The 27450-nt window shown below is 38.5% G+C and overlaps 1 protein-coding gene across 2 annotated transcripts in view; it reads right to left on the reverse strand.

Annotated features, from left to right (window-relative positions):
* The window catches only part of PLCB1 (phospholipase C beta 1), a 667363-nt gene that overhangs the window by 438001 nt on the left and 201912 nt on the right, over positions 1-27450 (reverse strand). For both annotated transcript variants that reach the window (XM_044748183.2, XM_044748184.2), the window contains exon 3: positions 11377-11445. In XM_044748183.2, the coding sequence (XP_044604118.1) occupies positions 11377-11445 (69 nt within the window). The remainder of the gene's footprint in view (positions 1-11376; positions 11446-27450) is intronic.

Consider the following 27450-nt stretch of genomic DNA (forward strand, 5'->3'; position numbering starts at 1 on the left):
GCAGTTCGAGTAATATATACTATGCTTAATTATCTATCAGACTCACTGAGTGCTAAGAAGAATAAACCAAAAAGTGAACCTAGGGCAGGTAGGGAGTTAAGTAGCAATGAGTGAGCTCCTAAAGTGTGTCCTACATTATGATTTGTGTCTTGTTACCAACCATCATCCAACTCAGCAGACAACCCTATCCAGGAGGTATTATCACTCCTACTAAGAAACTAAGAAACCTTCCTTGGATCTCCCAGTTGATATGTGCCCTGGAATTTGAATCTGGGTCTCTTTGACCCTAAATCTTGTTCTTCCATTTCAAAATAGTGCTCCAGATTTTGCTTTCAGATTTTCATTTCAACAGCTTCATAGTACAGAAAAAGACACCAATATGTCCTTAACTGTTCTTAACTGAAAGTAAATTGCCCTAAAATTATTTTCATTTTCGAGACCTCCATTTAACTATCTGCAAATTTAGACAGTTTTCTAAATAAGAACTGTAAGTCTTAGTACAATGGGTTGCTGTGATGGTCCTCTGCAGGCAGGTATTTGGCTGCAAAGATAAATATGCTTCAAGTTCGTTTTTCTACAGTTTATATATGAGAAATAGATTTTCATAGGTAGGTTCAAGTACCAGAGCTACAAAAGTATAAAATTCTCATGTAAAGCAGTCCACAGCAGTACATGGAATTCTACTGTAAATAGGTAAATTATGCAACTCTAACTCATTTTACAACACATCACATAAACATCAATTATACATTTTATTTACTTACTGAAATTCATTAATGACGATAGCTAAAATGTATTTAACATATACAATGGACGTGAGAGTTGTGTTAAGCGCTTTACATGCATTTTATCATTGAGTCTTGACAGCAACCAGATAAGATAAGCATGGAGATTATTTCCATAATTCAGATGGGGAAACTAAGCCTCAGAGATGTGGAATAATTTGCTGAGTTATCTACCTAGTAGTTGGCTTTGAGCCTTGGCCAGCTGATCCGAGAGCTTGTATACTTAATGACTACTCTGTATTAGACACTTAAAATGTGTAAAGACACATGCTGTGTGCTCTGGGGTAGACAAGAACGAGTAAGAATGTGCTGATGATACAAAAATAACATATTCTGTAACAAAGGCCTTCTGCAAAAACAACGTCTTTTTCTCGAATGACTCCAACTATACATTTCTATCCCCTTTGACCATCATATTGATCTTAAGAAAAAAATCTACTTATCTATATTAGAGCAATTGTGAAATAATCTTTTGTAATATAATAAAGAAATACTGTTTTGGGCTCGAGTGTGTCCCCCTAAAATTCATATGTTGAATTCCTAACCCCCTTCAGAGTGCGAGTGTATTATTTGGGGATAAGGTCTTTAAATAGGTAATTCAATTAAAATGAGGTCATTAGAGTGGGCCCTAGTCCAATATGACTGGCGTCCTTACAAGAAAAGAGGAAATTAGGACACTGATAGGTACAGGAGGACCATGTGAGGACAAAGGGAAAAGATGGCCATCTACACGCCAAGGAGAGAACCGTCAGAAGACAATCACCGTGCTGACACCTTGATTCAGAATTCCAGCCTCCAGAATTGTGAGTAAATAAATTTCTGTTGTTTAAGCCATCTGGTCTGTGGTATTTGGTTATGGTGGCTGGAGAACACTTATACAGGAACTTTGGCACACTTTTCTTTATGTTAAGTACAGCCGGTCAAGTGTAAGGAAGTCTAGACTGAAAACTGGTCCTTTTGACAAATGAATGTTGTAGGAAAATTCTCAGTACTTCACTGTATAAAGAGAAAAACCATCCACTTAAGCTGGTACTCTTTTCTCTTAGATTAATAGTTCTCAAGCTTAGCTGAACACAGGAATCTCTGGGGGGCTTTAAAGAAAATATCAGCAATTGAGCCTCACGCCAGACATTTTGATTTAATTGACATGGGTGTGGCCTAGACATGGATATTTTAAAAGCTCCCCAAGTGTTTCTCATAGCTCTATATTAGACCCAAAGTTTGAAAACACTGGCGTAGAGAGCAGTACACTATGAAGAATTAATTTAAGAAATTAATATCAGTTATCTCCACAAGATGGCGTATTACTGCACTTGAAAGAATTAAAATTGATACATGTTTCCAAAAGGCAACTCTGTACCATTGCTTGTAGAACAAATTGGGTTTAGACTGAAATGACACCAGGTAGAAGCAAAGATAAAATGAGTCACAACTTTCTGGAAAGGCCTAAGGTTTAGTTAACTCGGGTTACTAATACTGGTGTCAACAAGGGGTCTACTCTGGCCCACAAAGACAACTCTCCTGGCCGCCATGTCTTTCACCTGCTTTCACCCCTTGGCAGAACAGTGACCTCTCGCTTCCCCCTCCACAACCTTCAAGGGCATTTTGAATTCTTTGGCAGTAGGGTACTAAGAGATGCTTGCTGTTATAAAAACTATAGAATCTTTAACTTAGCCATATGCGTGTTCAGTTCACTGTATTGTATAGATGGGCACACATATATATTGGGTACTGTAGGCTTGCTCAAATGTTCAAATTTAATTGTTGATAAGAAATATAGCAACCCCTTCTCAAATTTGAGAATTTACACCAACATCACAGAAAAGACTTTGCCTATCTGCCATTGCTTTTTAGAAAGTAAAAAGCTTTTAACCATTAGAGAAGATATTCTGTACTTTAAAGGCAGCTTTAAAAATCTTCTGCTGTTCACTATGGAATGGCCATGAGGGTGACGGGCAGAGGGAACAGGCAGAAGAGTTTTAAATGCAAATATCTACCAAGGGAACTATTCCTTAAGCCCCTCAGCATCCTGATATTTCTGCTACCAAATCTTTGACTAGTTATATAAAGGTTTTTGTTTCCAAGGAAACCGCTGACATCTATGGAATTTAATGAACATAAAAAAGGAACTATGCCATATAATTTACATCTGGAGATAAATGTGAATACCTGTCAAAACCATTACATACACACGGATAATTCTGTGATTTTTTAGCCCTATTTTTCTCCATTTAGTAAAGATGCAAATAAACACACATTTATGGAAACAAAATGACAAAACAACATCAACGACAACAACTATTGCACCATGTCAGGTAAATTAAGAAATAGTTGGAACCAAGAATCCGGGCCAAAGGTCGATCTCCTTAGCAATTGAGTGAAAAAGAGAGAAATCTTTATTTTGTTGCGTAAAGGGTTTTCTTCTTCTTTCCTAAACCTCAAATATCTACATCAAATTTTATGACTGTGGCTTCACACAATGGTGAAATCTGTACAAAGTCAGGGAAATAGCTTATCATCAGCAAAGAGGGACAATAAATAAAGCACTAATTTCAACTCCAGGCCTCATGGATGATTCATTGAAACCACTGCTGTATAACATCCAAATAACAGCTCATTATGAGATTCATATATTGGCATCCAGATTCTATGACGAGCTATTTGAGATTTGACAACCCTTAAATAAATAGCCTATTTGGAATATTAGCAGGAAAGGCTGAACGATACAGGGAAAAAAATTTAAAGCATATATAAAATATCTTCAGTAAAGTGTGCAAAAGTGGAAAAAAAAAACTAGAAGGAAATTCCACCCTTTTACCCAAATGACTACTCCCCCCTTCTTGAAATACTTCTTTAGGTGTCCAGAACATGCTGTCTTCCGGTTCTTCATCCTCCTCACTGACTGCTCCTTGTCAGTCTCTTCCTTTTTTTAAAATTATGGTAAAACATACATACCATAAAATTGGCCATTTTGATGATTTTTCAAGTGTATAGTTTAGGGACATTAAGTAAATTTATATTGTCTTGTTGTCCAACCATCACCATCATTCATCTCCAGAACTTTTAATCTTATCAAACTGAAATTGCATACCCATTAAATAATAACTTTCTATTCCCCATGGCTTCTGGCCCCTGGAAACTGCCACTCTACTTTCTGGCTCTATGAGTTTGACTTCTCTAGATACCTCACACAAGTAGAATCATACAACGTGTGTCCTTTTGTGTCCGGCTTATTTCATTAGCATAACGTCTTCAAGGTTTATCCATGTTGTGACCTGTGTCAAAATTTCATTCCTTTTTAAGGCTGAATAATATTTGATTGTGCATATATAGGCCATATTTTGTATATCCATTTATCTATTGGTGGACATTTAGCTTGTTTCTACCTTTTGGCTAGTGTGAGTAATGCCACTATAAACATGGGTGTACAAGTATCTGTTTGAGGTCTCTGCTTTCAATCTTTTTGGCAATATATCATTTTCAGTCTCTTTTGCTGCTTCCTTCCTATCTTCTCAAAGTCTAAATGCTGGAGGTCCCAGAGTTCAGACATCAGGCCTCTTTCTTTATACCTACATTCCTTAGGGGACCACACATGGCTCTGAGCCTTAAATAATTAAAGTCATAACTCCATGGCCAACATTTCCCCTGACCTCCAGATTTGTGAATTCAAATATGACATCATCAGGTAGAAGTCTAATAGATATCTTAAACTTTAGATATCCAAAAACCAAATTGAATTTTTTTTTGTTTAATTGTTCATCTTCCTTGCCATCTCAAGACATGGCAACTCAATTCTCCCACTTTCCCAGGTCAAAACACTGAGAGTTGTTCTTGAATCCTTCCTTTTTCTCATGTGTCATAGCCAATGCATTAACAAATCCTACAGTTCCACCTTCAAAACACATTCAGATTCTGATGTTTTTTCTACACCTCTTGGTCAAAATCATCATCAACACTGCACAGGATATTTGCAATAGCCATTTAGTTGGTCTTCCTGCTTCTACCTTTGTCCCCAGTGGTCTACTCTCAACACTGGCCAGTGATGCTTTTAAAAGCTAAGTCAGATCTTGTCGTTCCTCTGCTCAGAACTTTCAGATCCTTTTGCATTTCTCTCAGAAGAAAGGACAAAATCATTAGCATGGCCTATGAAACCCAGAATAATGTGACCCCTGGCTACCTCTCTGACTTCATCATCCTTTCTTTCTTGCACTCCACTGTAGCCATATTGGCCTCCTTGTTATTCTTCAAATATGCCATTCATGTTCCTACCTTAGGGCTTTGCTCTTGCTGTGTTGTGCCCTCTGCCTGGAATGCTCCTCCCGCCCTTAGTTCATGTCTCTGCTTATATGACCTCCTCTTATCAAGAGAACTTACTCCTGTATGGCTCTATAAAACAGTGAGCCTCTTTACCACTCACGGCGTATGGCCTCCTGTCCCATTTTATTTGTCTCAGTGAGACTTATCTGTTATCTGTTTCCCCCACCCAGAAGGGTGCTGGAGCCTGCTCAAGGGGCTAGAGGCTGTGGCATACGTTGCTTTCCGACTCTGCATTCAATGATGTCAGATTGTGGCTTGAAGCCCACCAGGTTGAGAATATTTACCCAAAGGAAATCAGAAAACACAACAAATGAGGGATTTTTCTTTCTTTTTTTTTCTGAAAGGCTGTTAACCAGCACCACCAGTTCCCCACTCCTAAACAGAGCATCATATGAGAGCAGAGTTGTTTATCTTTGTTGTTCATTGCTGTTTTCCCAATGCCTAGAACAGTGCCTGGCAGAAATAGGCGGCACTCAATGACTATTTGCCAAATCAATAAAGAATGAAATTTAAAAGCTATCATTTTTTTTTTTTCTAAACAGCATCCCTGGCCTCTTTTGTGGGCTTTTTTGGGTGAGAAAGATTGGCCCTGAGCTAACATCTGTTGCCAATCTTCTTTTTTTGTTTTCTCCCTAAAGCCCCAGTAAATAATTGTATATCCTTAGTTGCAAGTCATTCTAGGTCTTGTATGTGGAACTCCGCCTTAGTATGGCTTGATGAGCGGTGTGTAGGTCTGTGCCCAGGATCTGAACTGGCGAACCCCAGGCCATCAAAGTGGAGCTCATGAACTTCACCCCTTGGCCATGGGGCCGGCCCCCTAAAAGCCATCATTTTTATATGACGATTAGGAAAACAAAACCTAATCAATTTAAAAAATTTAATTTTACTCTACCTTATGTGATTCTGGTGATATTATATACTACACATAATTTAATTGTGACCTGGATATTTACAAGGAATCTGTATTCAAATTAGCATCGCACATCTGAAATAAACTTCCCTTTGCCTATAGAAGGAACTGGCTAATTGCCAGCTAAGCTCATGAAGGAGGTTTCTTTGCACAAAACACAGTTTGAATGTAAAACAAGAGAAATATTTTTCAATGATATCGCCACAAGCATCATTGAAAGTTGAATGTCGGCAGCATGGAGTTTTCATACACTAAAACCTGGGTGAGCCTCTGTAACCATGGTGTCGCTCCCTCTGGAGTCCAAGGCAATCCCAGAACTGCTTTTGAGAAGCCACGAACAAGGTTGGACATAAGTCTTCCTTTCTTTTCTTTGTGTTTGCAGAGCATCATATCTTGGTTAAAATGTGACCTGATTTTCTTTAAGTTCACCTGATTTGCTATGATCCAGGTAAGAAGTTTTAGGTTATGTAAACTTGCTGGACATCAGTGTTATAAGCTGTAAGATGGAATGCCTTGGCTTGATTAACTTCTCATTTTAAAAGTTGGAATCAAGGGTTAACAGGGGGCTGGCCTATGGCCGAGTGGTTAAGTTTGCGTGCTCCGCTTCAGCGGCCCAGTGTTCACCAGTTCGGATTCTGGACGTGGACCTACACACTGCTCATCACGCTATGCTGTGACAGCATCCCACATAGAAGAACTAGAACGACTTGCAACTAGGATGGACAACTATATACTGGGGCTTTGGGGAGAAAAAAAAATAAATCTACCTTCTAAAAAATAAAAAAGGTTAACAGAACTTACACAACTAAAATCATGTGCCCCTCCCTACTCTCCATTTCACAGATGAGAAAGTAGAGGCACAAACAGTACGAACAACCTCCCTAAACTCGCTAATGGCAGGGCTGCCACCCAAACCCACATCTCCACCTTTCTAATCCCATCTACTTTTCAATACACCTAAGGATGAAATTTTTGCTGTCAAATTGATTCAGACTCCTAGTGACCCTGTGGACAGCAGAGTGGGATCCTGCCTGGTCTTTTTGCACCATCCTCTCACCTTCCAGCACTAACAGACAATGCTCCGCTGCTATTCATAGGGTTGGAGATGGGCGGCCAGGTCCTTCTTCCTAGTCTGTCTTAATCTGGAAGCTCCACTGAAACCTGTCCACCATGGGTGACCCTGCTGGTATTTGAAATACCAGGGGCATAGCTTTCAGCATCACAGCAACGTGCAGCTGCCACAGTATAACAACGGACAGATGCAGTGTGGTTCCCTGACAGCGAAAGAACCTGGGCCACAGCGTGAGAGTGCCCAGTCTTAACCACTGGATCACCACGGCTGGCTAAGGGTGAAATACTTCCTAAGAATCCTGAGGATAAAGAAACTATCTTTTTCAGCACTATTTTTGAAAACTTTCTGACACAGCTCATAGTAAAAAATACACTTTTATGGTGACCAAGCACATGCACTCACGTACACAAAAAAAGTTTCACAAAACAATGTGCTTTGCACAAGACACAGATTATTTTCCATTCTAGACAGGCCTATTTCATTTTATTAATGCTGTACATGAGCCACTAAATTGGTCTGCTGGGTCAGAAACCACTAATAGATCAGAAACACCAGTCATAAACACTCTTTTTTTTTTTCCTGCTTTTTCTCCCCCAAATCCCCCCAGTACATAGTTGTATATTTTTTAGTTGTGGGTCCTTCTAGTTGTGGCATGTGGGATGCGGCCTCATCGTGCCTGATGAGCAGTGCCATATCCGTGCCTAGGATCCGAACCGGTAAAACCCTGGGCCGCTGCAGTGGAGCGCGCGAACTTAACCACTTGGCCACAGGGCTGGCCCCTAAACACGCTTTTTAAAAGTAAAGATCCTTTGAAATGAAGATCCAGAGAGTGTGCGTATACAGCCTAGATAAGATGTATATACCACAACACCTTGCACTTTACATGCACTTCATAAACCAGGGAGGGAGGGAGGGAGGGAGGGAACCAGAGAGGAAACATAAATACATTTTAGATTTCAAAGGATCAGATGTTTTTTTCTGTTAGTTTTACATTTGGATAAAAATCTCCCAATTTCCCTCCAGTGACAAATTTCAAAACTGGTAACTTGAACAAAGGTTGTATACAGAAAAGCAGATCTGAAATTGCACATAATGTGTTAGGAGTCAACATTTAAAATTCATTAACAGGGCAACACATAGAAGCTTTTCCAATTCCTATAAATGTTATTTCAAATCACAGCGGGCAGAGAAAACAGTTCATCTTCAACCAGATCATAAATTTTTATGTAATGAGATGCTGCAAAAAACAAAAATAATATGAAAACACAGACAAATATTTGGGGGGGTGTCTGGGTATTTTGATAAATAATTTCTGCTGCTCCACACATGTTCTTTCTTCCTTTATGGCCTATAAACCACGCAGAAAGTCTTCCACTCAATCTGTCTTCATGTTACATTGCCTTTCTGTACTAAGTTTCTAAGTTTTTCTCACTCCATACTAATATCTTTACACTTTCTAATCCTCTACTCTTAGTCACGATGCTTTCTGTCTAGTCAACTCAATGGTCTCCTCTTGCTTAGTTTTCCTCCTCCGGGTCATACACCTCCTTCTGTGAGGTGGTTATACTGCAATCATTCTGAAATACTTGAGAGGAAGATAGTCACGCTTTTGGTCCCTGCCACATGTGGGGAAGCCAGGAGCTGCCAGGGATGGCACTCAGAGGACGGCCACGATGGGGATCCTCAGGATGGGAAAGGATTCCCTTCCAGCACCTTGGAAGCCAGATCAGTGAGAGAAAGAGGCCCCTATTCCTTGGTGACATTTTTTTGAGCAGCTGAATGAGACTCCACCTGAACCCCACACTTCCACTGAAATTTTCAATACATTCCAATAATTTTTAATTAATTATCTTTTATTTATTCAGTTTGAGCTGGGGGTTTCTTATGCAACTTAAAGATTTTAAGCTGACATCAATATCCACTTCTTTCTTGCCTGTCAATCCACAGAATCCCTTTCAGCCCATCCCTCCTCCTATCTCTTTATAATATAAACTTTTCCAAATTAAGTGACGGGAATGAAAACTGACTACCTGCAAATCTGACTTGAAATTTTTAATCATAATAAATGTAAAAATAACAATGATAATACCAAAAAGAGTGGCTAATATTTAGTGAGTGCTTATTATATAGAAACGATAAGGTAAGGCAGTGCTGTTCAAAGTTTGCTGCAAATTTGCTTTTCAAAATCCTGATGTCCATGCCACACTTATATCAACTAGATTTTTTTGTGTCACTAGAATCTCTGAAAGCAGGGAACAGGCACCAGCATTTTTTAAAGCTCTCTGGGTGATTACACAAGCAGTTAAATTAGAGAACTCCTTTGCTAAAGGTTTGTTAATGAATTATTTCATGTAATTCTTACAGGACTACTATGAAGTACTTATTATTATTATTACTATAATCATCATCAATTTAGCTGATGAGGAAGAAGTCTGAGTCTCAGGAAGCTCACACAGGTAATATGCAACAGAACCAGGCTTTGAAAATATTACAGTGTGTTGAGGTTCTTGAACAGCAGCAAGGAAATGGAATGGCATCTTTTTTAGAAAGCCAAGAACATAGATAACCCACAGAGACAGCAATCTTTGATGGAGAAAGCAGTAAAAGCAAGAGCATTGTGAGCGTCGAAGTCTGTCCTCAAGAGAAGCATTTTAGGATCTAATAGTGATTTATCAGCTGAGCACAATACAGACCCCAGTTCTGTTCATTTATCAACATTCAATGGACATTTATCAAACCGCATCCATAAATGAAACACCTAACTGATAAGCAGGCTGCATACCGCAATAAAAGAGAAAGATCCAAGCTTGAAAGAAACTCTGCATGTGGCAGAGGAATTGACTTTGACTCCTGATGCCTGGAAACAAAAGGGGTCTGAGATAGTGTAGGCAACTGGCTTTAGCCAATATTGATAATGAAATTTTAAATTAGGCCAATAAACGCATTAAAAGACAAAGCTTATTACTATGTTACCAATACAGTTCTTGGAACTAAGAGGTTTAGATGAAACTTGGCTGAAATGTTGGGAGAAGAAGAAGAAAAAATATTCTTTCCTGCACTGAAAACTGTGAACAATTTTGAAGCATCAACAAAGCATTAATGATGATAAGCCTGATAAGAAACTGAAAAACCAAACTATTGAAATTCCATTATATTACTAAGATATGAATGTAAAGAATAGACTGCTTTCACACGAAACACTTCAAGTAAACTTCTTGAAAATAATTCTGATTTTTCTTGTTCTTTTTTACATTTTCGTGTAAATCGCTTTAACCCTTTCAGCAATAAAAGCAGTGTTGGGTATTTGCTTTACGGTAGAATTTGCCAGCAACTACTGCACTGCTCTGTAGCTGAAGAGTCGTCATTCCAGGTGACTCTTTTTCTTCCTGCATCTCCACAGCAACAGATCATTTTTGATGTCAAAGAAAGTATTTTGTCTTTTAAAGAATAAAACAAAAGTTGCAGGCAGATACTCAAATAGAAAACGGCTAGTTTCATACCAATTATGGAAAGAGGCAAGAGTTCCACCTGTTCTTCCCAAGTGCCAATATCATCTCTGCTAGAAAGGAAGTATTTAAAGCACTAAAATTTAAATACAATAAAGAGTAGTTTCCCGCTTTGATGGCAAGTCAACACATCCTCTACTATAATCTACTAAATAATCAAAGTTAAAAAAAGTATGTTCTTTACTTAACATTTTTAAGTAATCTTCAAAAAATAAATACATAAACTGCAAACACTGCTTTGAATATTTCTTCAGCAAGTTTTCAAATCCAAACAAATCAACATTCCACACAACTGATCCCAAAGTCAGCCTGTCTTCACTAGTAAAATTTGCATAAAGAAGACTTTATACCCTCTGGCGTCATGGATGGAATGATTCCAATTGCAAAGCATTTGAGCTATAAGGTCTTGTTTATCACGTCTAAAAGTTTAGTTCACGTATGATTTTGAGGCTCAAGGAATTTTTCAAATAACATCAAGCACATTTTAACTATTTAGAATTACCTGGCAACTTTGGCATTGTTAATTTTTTTTTTTCAAACAAAAATAAAATTAGCGGGCACAAGCAATCCATATGTCCAACGGTCTATATATCTGCTCATCGTTTCCATCTTTTAACAAAAGTGGAAGTTTTTAGGGCATACGGGCTTCTGGAAGGACTGGCTGCTTGATGGTGTTTTACAACATCTCCAACAGAGAAACTTTTAGTGGGGGCAATTAATTGATACCATGACACAGCTAAATAATGAAGGCAGCATCTGGTGCGTGCGCAATGCTTGGCTTCCTACCTTGGGAGCTTTGGCATGCTTCCCGCATCTGGCATCCTTGACAAGGCTGAGATCTAACAGCTCCGTCTCCTGGAAGGCAAAAATGTGAAATCATTGAGCATCCACACAGATCTCTTTTCTTTGTTTTATATCATTAACATCGCCTTTAAAAATAATATTATCTTGGTAACTGCCTGAAGATTTCTCTGCAATTGGGGTATTTTTTCCTCTTACATTGCTTATCAAATGAATCAGAATGGAAACAAAAAGATAACTAACTGCTAACTGCTACATTTAATACATATCTTAAAACATTTTGAAAGTGTCATGTGCGTGGTTGGATCCTCAGTCTATCCTACAAGCCATTCCTAAGTCATGACGAATCAGGCCTTCCTGTTCCTTTGCTGAAAAATAATTCTGAGAGTCATTCTGAGTGTACATAAGGATGTGTGAGTAGGGTGGGGTATTAGGAAGGACAGGTGGAAGGAGGTGCTCCCATCAGCTCACAGAATACACAGCTCACCTGGCCAAGGTAAAGGATGGATCTGCCTCCTATACCCCACACCCAGCCTTTTGCACAGATACCATATGCCCTGATCTTTTCATTTATTCACTATATATTATGGAACACCTAAATATGCAAGTTACTCTAGGGTACAAAACACATAAGTTAGGACAGCTTCTCTGGATGGACTTGCCATCAAATAGGGGAGTAAAGAAATGTATATGCATAAGACAAAGGAGAGCGTGTTAATGCTAAATTTAAAGTTAACTGCTATGGGGGGCTCAACAGAGAAAAGATAGCTTTTCCCCTAGGGGCTGAGAGAAAAATCCATGGAGACATGAGGAGGAAGAGGGTTCATCCCAGTTGGAGGGTATAACATGAGCAAAAATATCCAGGCAAAAAAGGACCTGAGGTTATGGCAGAACTTTGAGGTGTTCACGGCCTTTAGACACTTAGAGCTGGAGAATATTGCAGGGGAAGGGATAAGGAGGAGGAGAGGGATAAAGAGGCATCCAGGAGAAAGGAACAGCACAAGAGAATGCATACTAGCAGTGTGGAAGGGGATTCACGTGGACGACATTCAGTATTTCATTGCTGAGGCACTAATATATGAAAAAAAGTCATGGGACATGACACCAGAAAGGAATATGGGCAAAAGGATGGAGACCCTGAAAGTCTGGCTAAGGACACTGAGCCATGAGGTTTGTGACACATATGACACCAAGTTATCTAGTGGACTCTATCACCAGCCAGAGGGACTGTGGTGCAATGAGCAGAGTCGTCTTAACAGGACTCCAGCCATCCAATCTACATTTTCTAGAAAATGAGCCAGTTGGATGCAGGCATGGAATTCAGCTGCTTATAAACCCTCTGGACAGGAGTGGCTATAATTTCTCATAGGCCACAACATCCCCAGTTACTGGCCGCTGGAGTTCCCAGACAATTCCTTCAAACAGCTGCCACCGATTTCTAACGTTTGGTGCAAAATGGTCTGATTATTTTCCTGCGACTAAAGTTGATCTCATGACTGCAGTGTGATAAGGGTCAAAGAGGAGATAGAGTCTCTCCACTGGGATGCAAACCCATACAGCAGGTCCAACAGAACAGCCGGCCCCAGAACAGCTCTCTGTGGGTAGAAGGGAGGGCAGGCAACAGTGTCTTCTCTTCTTTTGCTCACCCTGGCCTTGTAAGTTTCCTTTTCCCCATTTTAGCGGATTCCTTAACCCATTCCCTGTTGAGTGTGACTCTGTGGAAATCCTCCCAGACCCTGGGATGTGACAGGTAGCAACCCAGCCAGGAGCTTGCAGGACAGATTAACTAGAGCCACGCTTGCCCTAAGGCCACACCATCCACAATACTGAAGGTCACGTTATAAGTGTTAGAAGAGAAGGCTATCAACCACAGGACTCAACGCTTCACTTAGGCAAATGCATAATAAAGTCCTCAGACATGAGGAGGGCAAGCATCTGGCCCAGGTTTCTTTATCTCCACAGCAACGACAACCAAAGTATTTGTTGGAAGAGGACAAAGAGGAAGAGAACTCAGCTTAAGGAAGTTTAATCTAGAAGACCAGAACCGAGGGCAGATCTGAGAGACTGGAGACCAAATGAAGGCAGAGGTATTCGGAAGAAAGGTGAGTGTGATACTGTGGAGGTAGAATTGACCAAAGGAAAGAGAGGAGTCAATAAACAGCTCTAGGGTTTCCATCTTCCTCACTTGGACTAGAAAGTTTGGGCAAAATGATAGTACAACTTGGAGACTTTGGTTTGAGGGGTTTATCCAAGTGAAAATGCCAGTCATTAAGTCACTCAAGTACTATATACTGAATGCTGCAATGCTTCAGGCACAGACTAGATACTGAGGAATGACACCAAAAAAATACAAAGATCAGATACCTGTTTTGAGGAACTCATGCACAAATGCAATTATTATACTCCAAAGGAGACATTGCAAGGTGCACTGCAAGATGTGGGCTATGGACTCTTTTCAGTCAGTACACAAGGATGAGAAAGAGTTTGCAGGCTTATAATTTTGTATAGTGGGTGGAGGAGGGCATTCCAGGGAGAGGAAACAGCAGGTGCAAATGCACGGAGGCAGGAATTGTGTGCAGAAAACTACAAGTCACTCGACACACACAGCCGAGTTGCGTGGAGAGTTAGCTCAATCAATTCCAGACTTACTAGTCATTACATGTGTGTCCTCTTTATAATTATTCATAAGATGCTGATATTTATTTCTGATGCATTTTTCTATATATGCTGCATGACATTTTACATACATGCAGCATAAAAATCACACACACATACACAATACATTTACCTAATTTTATAGCAACATTTTCGATTCAAGGAAATTCCTCTCAGTTGAACAAAACAATAGACTTAAACTTTACTTATTTGTTTTTACGCAGAGAGCCCAAACTGAGTTCACAAAGAACTAGATCTGAGCTGGCATCATTATAGAGACTTTTATATTTCAGATAATGGACGCTGTTTTCTACTTTCAGCTCAAGAGGAAATGTTCATTCCAAGACACAGAGGGGTAGTTAATGCCAGCTGCCCTGGGGATTCATTCTGATACCGCAGCGCCTAAGAAACTTCTCTCGCCCATGTGTAAAATTGTGTGTGCAGGAAAACCACCACAGGGTACTATCAACATGGGTAATGTGGCGTGGGAAAGACCCAGGTGGAAAAGCTGTCCACAGACTCTTGGACTCTTTTGGTTGGAAAGCGATGATTAAAATAGTGTCTCTCCCTGCTATTAACATGCAACAGCCACTCCTCTGGGGTTTAACTACCTCCTATTCTCTCCTCCATTAAAAAGAAAATGAGGAACCCAATACACAGGAACACAAAAATGTTACTTGTGTCATTAAAACTTTTTCTAGGTTAATTTTCTTGTGCTAATAGTTTTAACAACCCACTCTCATTATTAGAAAGCGGTGAAATGGTCCCCTTCTCAATTTAAGAGTAACTGTTTTCCAACTTTATGGAATTCACTATTCCTTTCCTCTTTTCTTTAAGAGAGTGAGGTTATATGATTTTTAAGCAGAAAACCTGGGTTTGAGTAAGGGCCCTAATATGAACTAGTCATGTATTTGGCCAATCATTTTACCACATAATGCATTAATTTTATTACTTATAAAATGAATATGATAGTACTTTTTATGCCAGTGGCTCTTAAACCTTAGAGTCACCTGGAAGGCTTGTTAAAACACAGATTGGCCAGTGCAATCCACCAGAGTTTCTGGGTCAGCAGGACTGGTACAGGCCTGAGAATCTGCATCTCTAATAAGCTCACAGGAGATGCTGATGTTGCTGGTCCACAGACAACACTTTGACAAGTACTGATATATATTCATTCATAGGGTTGTTATCATAAGCCTTTTTAGGTGAACACGATGGATAAAACTATACATTACTTATATGTTACATTACTTTGTATGAAGAAGCTATTACTGTCATTCCTTTTATAGGGAGCTGTCGAATTAAAATTTTACACCTACTGAATGCAAAAGGGTGCCTAATGGTGAATAATCTAGGCTTAAAATCTATTGAAGAAAAACTATTGCATAATAAATGCCATCAACTCTTATTCTAATGTGTCCTTAGCATTAAATTTTATTCTATACAAGTAAATGTCTCTGTTCAGAAATTCAAGCAATCATTGAAATTGTTTTATGTATGTTGAAAATGCTGTACTATATTACCTTTGTGTTACACTCAGTAAAATCAGAGGCATCTTTAGAAAAGTGAAAGAGGGAAGTTTGTTCTCTCTCACCTCTAAGCCCATCCAACAACGGAAAGGGGCTTGGGGTGCCCAAAGGCGTGTGGGTTACCTGAAAGAATGAACTAACAGAACCCCTTTTATTTCCAAGGCACACAATGGCCCCCTGCAAAGCTTAGAGACCACATCCCTAGGACTTCTAAACAGCCACTGAAGCACTGTCATCGGCTGTACCTTCTCCCTTTGTCTCTGTGGACAAAAGTGAATTAACAATAATTAAGTACTTATTTTTGATATTTTTGAATGAGTGATGAGAAAACTGAAACATGCAAGATAAAGGAAGATCAAATTGTCTCTGATGCTTACTATTCAGCAGAAAGATTTCAATCCATCAGCCACAGCACACTATGAGGTAGATGAGCCATGAAATGCGCTGCAAACCCAGGGAAGAAGACAATTTAAAACTCAACTCTTTTCCAGCATACCAATTTCTGTGCATTGTCACCAAGTTCCATTAGTCATCCAACATAATAACGTGCTTCAAGTTCACACGCTATATATACCGATCAGAGCAGCAATTACAGTCATAGACATTTCACAGGGAAGATATTAATGGCTGGGCATGTGGGGGTGACTATGTATACCTCCACATGTGGTATATTCATTAAGTTGTTCAACCTCTATTTACCAAAAGTGGAAGACACTAATATGTTTTATCAACTGCCAAACCTCCCTAACATGCCCAATGTTTAAAAAAAACCCTATTTTAGAGTCCTTTAATGAAAGACTTTAATTTCAAAAGAAATAGATGAAATAGACTCAACTCTTTGTGCTTTGACGTTATTCCACTTCTGAGGGAGAAAAAAATCTGTGTAGTGCACCTCTCAAAAAAAAAAAAAATCTCTGCACTCTTCTCACCTGGTCTCCTGTTCCCTTTGTTCCCCTACCTTGATTTTTGTCTTTTTTCCCCACAGTGCAATGGCGCCCCCATGTCAGGAACACAAATGGAAATGAGATGTGTGGTCCTCAATACCACAGCAGAGAAAAGAGAAAGGCGATACGTCTGATTTCTTTATTTAAACAAACCTAGGTTTAATATAGTGCAAATTTCACAGAACTAGAAGGCAGAAGCCTTATATTGTCTCTTAGAATTATAATTTGTAATCTGTGCAATATTAAGCGAGTTACTACAGATGTCTGTGCCTCATATCCTTGTCTGTCAAACAGAGACGCAGATGCCAGCAACACCTTCCTCATTGGGCTGCTGTTGAATCAACTGAGATATTAAATTAAGATCTCCACTTAGTAAGCAAGGAGCACTGCATGCATACAAACTCTTGTGCTGGCAACATTTCAAGGGAAAGGGAAAAGATCCTAGTGAAAGGCAAAAGATCCTAGTAGAAAAAACAAAAATGTATAGGTGAAGCATCTAGAAGAAGACATGGAATGTAAACAAACCAAAGAAAAAGGACCGGAACATCCAGTACTCTGGAGATATTTCATAAAACCTTGAAACCAAAATAAGAGAGATGACTTCTAGAGGAAACTGATTTTCACTTTTATGTGTCATAGTTAAATGCAAAATAAGACTAGCACTTGAAATGGAGAAGAAGCAATGAGATGGTTCGTATGTTATGGGTTGTATTGTGACTACTGAAATAGTTCAAGCCAATAAAATAAAAACTGAAAAATTATTGTGATGAGATTAAAGATTCCTACCACCAAAGGAGGCAAAGTCAAGAATTGTAATTAATAACAGTAGCCATAGTAATCATAACTATTAACAAGAGAGAACCAAGAATGTGTCAAGAATTGTAAGAGATAATTCGCATATATTATCTCAGTAGTCCTTGCAACATCACTGTAACATGAGTATTATATTCCTCCAATTTGCAGATGAGAGAAGTAACACAGAAGGTAAATGACAACTGTTGGTCAGTTGTACAACTGAATCACAAATCTCAACTTTTTGCCTAACTACAGTAAGCCAAGTTCAAAGATGGCCACCATGATGTCTGGCCTCTGATAGCCATGCCTTTGTGCAGTCTCCTGCCATGGAGCATGGTCAAGACCTGCAACTTGTCTCTAACCAAGAGAATATGGCAAAGGGGATGGGCAATCACTCCCATGATTTTGTCACCTTATATGGCAAATGTGAAGGGATTTTTGCAGGTGTAATTAAAGTCTCCAATCAGATGACTTAAATTTAACCCAAAAAGAGTGATCCTGGGTAAGCCTTTCAAAAGAGGATGAAGAAGTGAGAGACTTGAAGCAGGAGAGATGCTAAGCTGCTGGCTATGTTGTGTATTGCCTATGAAAAGGGGAGGCCTCTAAGCATGAAGGCCCCCTGACACTGACAAACTGTAGAACTGTAGAATGGAACTGCAGAGACACCCTGAATGAGCTTGGAAGAGGAACTCCAGCTCCAGATGAGAACACAGCCCGACAGACACCTTTAACACAGCCTGTGAGAGCCTGATCCACTGAAACTTTGAGATAATAAACGTGTCTTGTTTTAAGTCACTGAGGTTGTGGTAATTTGTTATGCAGCCACAGATAAATAATACACTACTCTCATTTAATTTAAGAAGAAAGTAAATAAATTTTACATGTTGTGGCATTCTACCCAGCATAAGAGTGACTGCAATACTGTGATCTTTTTTGAATACATCCAACAGGAAAAAATTACTGTAATGGAATCATACACTTTTGGAGCTGGGAGAGACTGCTGATGAGGAAACTGAATCCCAGAGAAAATACATCAATTTCCCACGATCACTGAGCCTGAGTACAAGATAGAAAATGAGTCCATATACCCCCAGACCTATTTTTTTTCCCTAAAGAACTATTTTTCAGTATTGATAAAACAGCAGGAATATTAACTGACTAATACAAATGGAAAAAAGAACATATCTTTGTTCACATATAAGAAGAAGTATCATGATAAACAGACTATAACCCTAGTTTTAGGAGGCTGTATCCCCACAAGGCAATGTGAAGTATACTGGCAAATATCTCGTTAATTTTTTCTTTGGAGATAACCAGAAAGATAGTTCAGCTCCTGGTTATGCAGCCAAATTTCCTCCTTCTTATTTCCTTCTTTGGCTCCCTAAGAAACTTTTATATATTCAATTAATAACAAAAAGTTACGGGGTCTAGCCCTGTGGTCTAATGGTTAAGTTCAGTGTACTCCACTTCAGCAGCCTGGGTTCGTGGGTTGAGATACACCACTTGTCAGCCATGCTGTGGCAGGGACCCACATACAAAAGACTGGCACAGATGTTAGCTCAGGGCAAATCTTCCTCAAGTAAAAAGAGGAAGATTGGCAACAGACTTTATCTCAGGGCAAATCTTCCTCAGCAAAATAAAGTTGCTTAATTTGAAAGTTAATGCAGCTAAACATAAAATTCTATCCACAGCACCAAAGCTTTATTAAGACACAAAATTAATAAAACTTAATTCTACTGGCATTTATGTTTATGACCTGATATATTTATAACCTAATGCATCTATGACAGTGGGGGGAAAATGCCATACATGATTCTAAGGTTCTAGAATGTATTATATCTGGAAATATCTTTTAGCAATTTTTATAAATGTTGAATGAAAAACTGGTGAAATTTAAAATGCCAGTAACTGGCTTTATTTTAACCTTATTTCATTGACATTATTTAAAAATTGAGAAAAAGGGCTCCATAATCATGGAAAATTTATATATATTATAAAGATGAATAAAATCAAGAATATATTGGATGTTTACGACCAATATGTTTTATTTCTCCAATTCTTATTTATTAACAGGCATCTCCTGGAGGAATTCACCACATTTTTATGGACAAATAATGATACCGCATTTGTTAAGGACTCAGAGTTTTTAAAAAATTTTAACTACGATGATAAAGATTGCACTGTCACAATTTTCTATTACATCTGTGTTCAGCCAAAGTCCTCATTCCAGGCTAATCAGATTAACTAGAAACAGCATCCGTCATTCAGCAAATAGTTTCATAAATGCTGAAAACTATCTTTGTGGATATTTGTGGTGAGCATAAAATCTGATCTCCATAAAAGGTCTCTTGAAAAGAAATATGGAAATGATATAGATTAATCAGGCAAACAAGCTGTTTCCACTTGAAAAGTCCAGATGATTTAAATGTAGCCAGATTTTCCCTTTAAATCATTTAAAATGTTATCTCTGGTTTACACCTATTTTGCTATGGCTGAACAGCCAAGCTTTTTTATCTGGTAGTGCAAGATGCTTCTAGTCCCTTAATCTTACCTTAATATAATATTTCAGCATACCACTTATCTGCTTATGTAACACAAATTCTTTCATTTCCCTAGACCAGTGGTTCTTAAAGTGTGGTCCCTGGACCACTAGTTATCAGCATCAGCATCGCCCTGCAATATGTGAAAAATGCAAATTCTCAGGTCCTACCCTAAACCTATTAAATCAGAACCTCTGAGGTGGGGCCTGGCAATTTCTATTTTAATTAAGTTTTGGAGTGACTCAGAGGCAATCTAAAGTTTGAGAACTTCTGTCCTAGATATTAAATGGAGGCAACAGCTGCCCATAGAGAAGGCTAGTTAACAACAGCTAGAATTTGTTGCAGGACATTCTATAGGACGCTGGACAGGCTACCTAGATCCATTTTAGAAATAACTCCATTAGAGGCCTAAAAGCAATGAGAGAACTGATAATAAAACTGTTTGAGAAAAGTCTTCTTCAGACTACTGTGTTAATCAGTAGCATCAATATTCTTATAGATTGAGGCAGTGATGTCCACTTTGGGCCCTAGAGGCTAGACAAAATCAAGGAGACATTCTAAAGATGTTGGACCCGTTTCCAGATGCTCTGATTCAATCCTGTGCATGAGACACCCAGGCTGATAACTGATGTATTTCTTTTTCTCTTTAATCACACATTCATGGCAGGTCTGGGGACTTCCAAATTTTCTGAAGTATACAAAAATGGCATTTGTCCTTGCTTTCCTAGTAGTCACTTCATAATATCCACCCAGATAGTCTCATTTTTCTCCTTCAGCTATTTATTCCAACGTGTATCAAAAATTCTCCTGTCCAAATGTTGCATTGTATCCTGCCAACCCTCTTCCTGTGTTCTGGCAACCACAGGGTTTTTTTTTTTTAAGATTTAATCAAATTTTTACTGCTTCATCAAGGACATGCTAAGGCTTTTGTTTTTTCAAATCTGTGATTCATGGGAATTAAACAACACACTCTTGAACAATCAATAGATCAAAGAGCATAGAAAATATCTTGAGACAAACAAAAATGAAAATACAATATACCAGAACTTCTGGGATGCAGCAAAAGCATCAGTCACAGGATTTTGATGACCTTTTAATCTCACAGGACATCCTGAATATGCAGCGAGTAAATCTGTCTTCCAAAATGAGATATTTTAAATTGACAAGTATGCAATAATGTCATTTTTTTCAAAGAAGACTCACTTCTTAAGATCACTTTTGGTTTTCTGGTAAGGACAAAAGGAATACAACTGACCATTTTCTAATGCCAACTGGTAGGGATAAGAACTGGATATTTCTAATAGAGAGCATCACACAATGAATTGTGCTATAATTCACCCACCTATGTGCTGTAAATTCACCAGAAATAAACTCCTTTTAATTCAACTGTTGATCAACCTCAACACTAATGCAAGTAGAGCACATAATGAGGCTACCTGTTCATATCAAGAACTATAAGTAATTGAAAAAGTTCACTAAATCCAGAGTCACTTTCCAGTTACCCAGGAAATTTTCATAAAGCTCCTGCTGGAAACTCTATTGATGCCCACCTGGATCCTTGCTGGTCCCTTTTACTGGCTTGGCACCAATCACCCAGTGTTTGCTTGCTTCCCTCCTAACAATTGACACCTGTGGCCTTTGACTACCTTTGGCCTCCTGGAGCCACTTCGCTGAGATACACCCAGAGCAGGATGTGTCTGGGAGGCTATTTCCCCTCAGAGAGTTCATAGCTCATGGCTGACAGGTGCAGAAGCATGACGCCCAGCAACTTTGCCTTGGGACAGAGCAAACTCCCATGCTGAGGCTGGGACTTTGCCTGAAAGCTCACCCTTGAATGGCTTCTTCCCCTTCACTGTCCTGTTTCCCCCACTCTCTCACTATTGTCTCCTGGAAGCCCTTCCTTAATAAACCTCTTGCATACAACCACTTGTATTTGGGTCTGTTTGGAGAACATGATCCAACACAGCTATCACTTGCAAATAATAAATTTAGAAAATAATGTTAAACTTAAAACTCTTCTGAATCACGTGCATACTACTTTTAAAAATCACATTTTCATATTATTTTCCTTGGCTTTTGATATATTTCTGTATATTTTTTGAATTCTTAAATTTTCTTTGCAAATAGTCAATCATTATGATGTATCCACTAAACGAGCATTCTTTGAGACAGTGAGTTCTCAGTCACTGTACATTGTATTTTATCTTGTATTATCCTTATTCAGATTTTAAAATATTTTGACCATTTCCTGGGAAATAGACACATGAGTATATATCATCAAAAGCTTCATCACACCATAATCAAAGAGGCAGTGACTGATTTTAAAAGAGAAATATTTCTTACTGAAAAAAATAATTAAAAGCTATAAAAAGCATCAGCTTAACTAATTCCCAAACCAGAGTTCATTTTTGTCATATTCAGAGCTAAAAAGAAATATGTTCATATCCATTATATTTTAGGTCACTTTCTTTTTGGTAAAGATTTATTGCATTTTCAACCACCTACTCCCTTCTTAAAAAAAAAAAAATCTATTCCTAAAGGAACATACAAACTTTACTCCAAAGATGAATGAAAAGGATTTATTTCACAATTTCATCAAAACTTTACTTAAAAAGTGAATAAAGATGACTTTTCAAAAAGCTTTTATATGACATCACTTTTCTAGGCATTTTCACAAACACTATGTATTAATTAGTACTACCACCTCTCCTTGAATAGAGAAGGTGTTAAGTAAAAAGCAGTCAGACCAAGAGTAGGATGAGGACAGATTTGAAAGATAATGCATGGGAAAACTATGAAATTGCAGAGTTACAGTTCTTGAGAGGAGAATCCTGTAGGCAGAGGGAAAAGAAAAGACCTGATAATCATTAAGTGAGATTGAACTAATATTTACTGCAAAGATAGAGTTCAGGAACAAGCCAAGTGACTACATGGGGGTTTCCCACCAGGAATCTTGGGATAACTCAGAGATGGCACAGATTTAGAAGAGAGAGATGAAGTTGGGTCTTATAATTTTTTTATAGGAATAAGACTTCCATAGCTAATGTGGAACGGACCGAATTTTCATGACCTTTCTGTAAGCTCATTAAAAATTGAAATGTTTTCAAGAGAGAGAGAAAAAGATTTGAAGTCATCTTACCAGAGTAAGATGTGGACAGATTTGGGAGGTGGGCTATGGGCTACTTGTCAAGAGGAAGCTTGAGTAAATGATCTTGCTGGAATTCCTTAGCTTGAAGCCAAAAAGGGAACAAAGGAGCAATATACTTATATGCTTCACATTTGTACTCCATAACAACAAGAAAGGAAATAATACCTCATAAAACTCTTTTAAAGGCCTTATGTTTACTCCAATTACAGATTCACAACAGTAGGTAGAAACAAAACAAGGAAGAACGACTAATAGAAGACATTTGTCTTCCAATACATCCTTGTCTTGACCTTCACGAGAAAGTCCCTGAGGAACTCGTACACTTACCACCTTCATTAAAAAGGTTCAAAGTGGCAACACAGTGCAGTTTATTTCTATAAATTGGTGAGAAGTATGGAATCTTTCAAAAAGTCAAGGACAGGACACTGGGAATGAAAATAAGAACAGTAGATTTAAGGAAAGAGAATATTAGTGCAAGTGACAGAGAGATCAAAGCATAAATTGAATGAAACTGTACTCTGAACACAAAGTACATGAATGAAGTAGGTTCTTGGGTAATGCAAAAAATTAAAGCAAAATCATTTAAGAGATTTTTTTTTCCTGTGACGGCCTATAATTTTCTGTTATATATCAAAAGTTGTTTCTGGAAAGAAAGCTGGGAGGAAAGAATGAAAGGAAGAAAGGAGGAAGGGAGCAAGATGGGTAAGGATGAACCATGGGGCATGCCATCTCCAGTAGCTCTGCAAGATTATGGCACTATAGCACAAGAAAAGCAGATACACTGGGGCCAACTCATCGGCTGGCCATTCCTGGACAGAGTTAGGGCAGGAGGGATAAACACAAGACAGTGTAAAAGGGGAAAGAGAGAAAGAAACAGAGGGGCCCCAGGGTCTCCTCCCTTCCTTCTCCTTCATGGAAGGTGCTGCTGGAGACTGCTGCTTGATGATGTTGGCAGTCATGGCAACATGATTTCCTGAAAACTCACTCTGAGGGCACTGACCTTGGGTTTCTGCACATGCTTAGACATGAACTTCACCTTCTCAAAGCAGAACACTCCGAAAAGACAGAGAAGCCATAACATGGTGCCAAGCAAGACAACTACAAAAACCAGTCCTTGGATAACTTTTCTGAAATATTAAATTGGATGATAAAATAAGGAGCAATTGAGAGTGGAAATGTTCCCAAATAAAATTGTCATTGGCAGAATGCAGGGCAGAATTTCTTTGTATTCTCTCCTTCCTTTAAATAAAGACATTCTCATTTTTAATGCCTCCTTTGCAAATATAGTTGAGAAAAAAATAATTGTATTAGGATTTTTCATCAAAGGCAAAACGGTCAGAAGAAATAGTTATTAGCTGCCTCAGCTGCTTGAATATTACCTTCCTGGTATAGGAGATGTCTTCTTGCTCTAGATCAGTTCCTCAAAGAATCACATTATTGATCAATATCGTTGTTCATCTCTGGAAGTGAGTCCTGCATGCCTATTCCAGGCAGGACCCCTACTTTCAAAAAGGGACCCACTGTAACTTTTGTTCTTTCTTTCCACAATGTTTCATGCTATGACAAATTACTTTATACTCTAGAGTCTGGAACAACTGATTTTCCTAATCTCTTCTGAAGTCTAAATTTTGACCAGGGTCACTATCCCTGGGTATATAGTTTTTCTAAATAAATAACTCATGAATCCTTAACGTAAGCACTGAACCGCCAGAGGACAGATCATTTTTTCATTATTGCACAATATATTTCTTCTTGTTTAGATGAAAGTAAACCCTAAAAAAAACCAGAAATCTTTCTCAGAATTACTTCCCCTGTATTCTTAAGATAGTAAATAGCCAGGACGAAATGCTTGAATCTGTAGAGCTCAGACTCTGGACTCATGTTTGGTGAAAATATTCTATCTTACTTGTCCATAAAATCTTCATGATTTTCTTATTTTCTGTAATGACTGAGCATTTTTTGTATACCTTTCTCTAGTAACCATTTTATCTCGTATTAGGCCGCATCATAAAACCTACTGTGTTTCACAACCTAGGTTATCTGGGTTTTCAATTTTAAGTCAGATGAATCCCATTTGCTCTATGTGGTCAGTCAGAATTAAGTACAGAAGTCTCCATGTACCCAAACTGGTACTACTCTGCGTTATGATTACGGAATTAAATTAACTTGAGTCTTAAGCACTGTATGTCTTTCGGCATTATTATTTTTTTAGTACAAAAGCTGGGACACATCAAATAGTCCAAAATTCAAGAAACTGCATAGATTTGATACCTTTATCCTTACCTCTTTGGTATTATTTGATAGAAAGACCAGTGGTTCTCAAAGTATGGTCCCTGGACAGTAGCGTCAACATCACCTGGGAACTTGTTAGAAAAACAAATTCCTGGGCCCATCCAAAACCTAGTGAATTGGAAACTCCAGGGGTTGTGGGATCCAGCAAATCTGTGTTATTACAAACCCTCCAGGTGATTCTGATACACTCTCAAGTTTGGGAACCACTGGATGGACACTTCTAGATTAGAAACAAACAGCATGTGGATATACCAGGCTTTCTTGTTCTTAATAATTCCCATACTTTTAAACACTCATATTTACACTAAAGCACACAGAGAAAGTATGCCATCTTATTTAAAGAAAATAGTTGATGTTTATGATGATCAGATATTATTTTTAAACAAATATGCAACTGAAAATTGAGATGCTAGGGGAGAGAAGAAGAAAGAGAGAGAGAGAATGAATACGTCAGTGCAAATATAAACCACAGTAAATTCCAGACATGATGGTTCTCACTTTATATCACATCCACTCTTCAAGTCTATTTTTAAAGTTAAGAAGAAAAATATAGCATGAAGAGGCTCTTTGTTACGTAAAAGATCATTTAATGCTGCGGCTGTAACTAGTGATTTCCCTAATGTTATTTTAATAATATATAAGCATTCCCAAGTGCTTTAGAACCACTTTCTGATGGAATTATTATTAAACCATTTAAAGGGCATAGAAACCTAAGGGGTTAACAGTCATTGTTATGCTTGGTAATGACCGAAGAAGGACTATATTATAATGGTACTACTCTTCTCTCCATACAAGTGGGTGGGTTTGTGCAGTTCAGCATTAACGGGCCATGCAGAACTTAAGGCAAAGGTTTCTAACTCTCCACCAAAACCTGCACTTTGCCTTACATACTGTAGAGAATTGTGGGAAAATCATTTCCTAATCATGAACCACATTTCACAGCACCGCTTTCATTTAAAGAGTCTTATGACTAGTTCTCACAAACGGAACATGAATGAAAGAGACGAGGGCCATTTCTGAGTCTTTTTCTTTCCACTTCTTCCTTTACATGGTTGTCAAGAAGACTCTAAGAGAAACTGGAACCACTAGATTGGACAGAGCCTAGGTTCCTGAATCACCAGGTAGAAGAAAGCCATCTTCAGACCAGAAACACCCACACTGCACTCTTAAGTGAATGAGAAATACTCATGTTAAGCCATTGAAATTCTAGAGTTTATCTTTTATAATAATGAGGATACTCCAGTTAATATAGGGCTCATATGACCTTTTTTTAAAAGGACAAATTGCACTATCTCAGATCATCAAACACCATAGGCATATTATGATAGTTAATTTTGTGTGTCAACTTGACTGGGCCACGGTGTACCCAGATATTTGGTCAAACATTATTTCTGGATATGTCTATGAGCATGCTTCTAGAAGAGATTAGCATTTGAATCAGTAGGCTGAGAAAAGCAGATTGCCATTCCCAATGTGGGTGAGCATCATTCATCTGCTGAGGGCCTGAAAAGAACAAAAAGGCAGAGAAAGGAAGAATTCACTCTCTGCCTGACTGTTGGAGCCGAGACGTCAGTCCTCGCCTGCACCTCACACTGGGACTTACACCATCCCCTCCCCTGGTTCTCAGGCCTCTGGGTTTAGCAGTTTGTGGGACTTCTCAGCCTCTGTAATCGTGTGAGCCAATTCTTTATAATAAATCCATAGATAGCAGATAGATATAGAGAGAGTTCTGTTTTTCTGGATAATCCTGAAAATATATACATGGAAAGCTAAAAACGGGGAAAAAATCGTAAGAGAAGAACTAATTTTATCCCCATTTGATAGATGGTGAAACTGAGACCCCTAGATAACTGTGGACTCTCATACTCCAGATAGCTCAACACCCCTGGTTGAGCCCGATTCTCTGACTTGGTAGACAGAATCTCATTGAAGTTACAGCAAGCATTCTCTACTGTAAGTGTCTTCATACCACAGCTTTACAGCAAATCTTAAACTCGGATAGTGGGAGTTCTCCAAATTCATTCTTCCATTTTAGTATTGTGCTGGCTATTCTCAGTTCTTTGCATTTCTATAGAAAATTTTTTAAGTGTGTTGATATCCAAAAAAAAGATTTCTGGGATTTTAATTTGGACTGTATTGAATCTATGGGTCAGTTG

Source organism: Equus asinus, chromosome 15 (assembly GCF_041296235.1).
Source record: "Equus asinus isolate D_3611 breed Donkey chromosome 15, EquAss-T2T_v2, whole genome shotgun sequence".
NCBI classification, from domain to species: domain Eukaryota; kingdom Metazoa; phylum Chordata; class Mammalia; order Perissodactyla; family Equidae; genus Equus; species Equus asinus.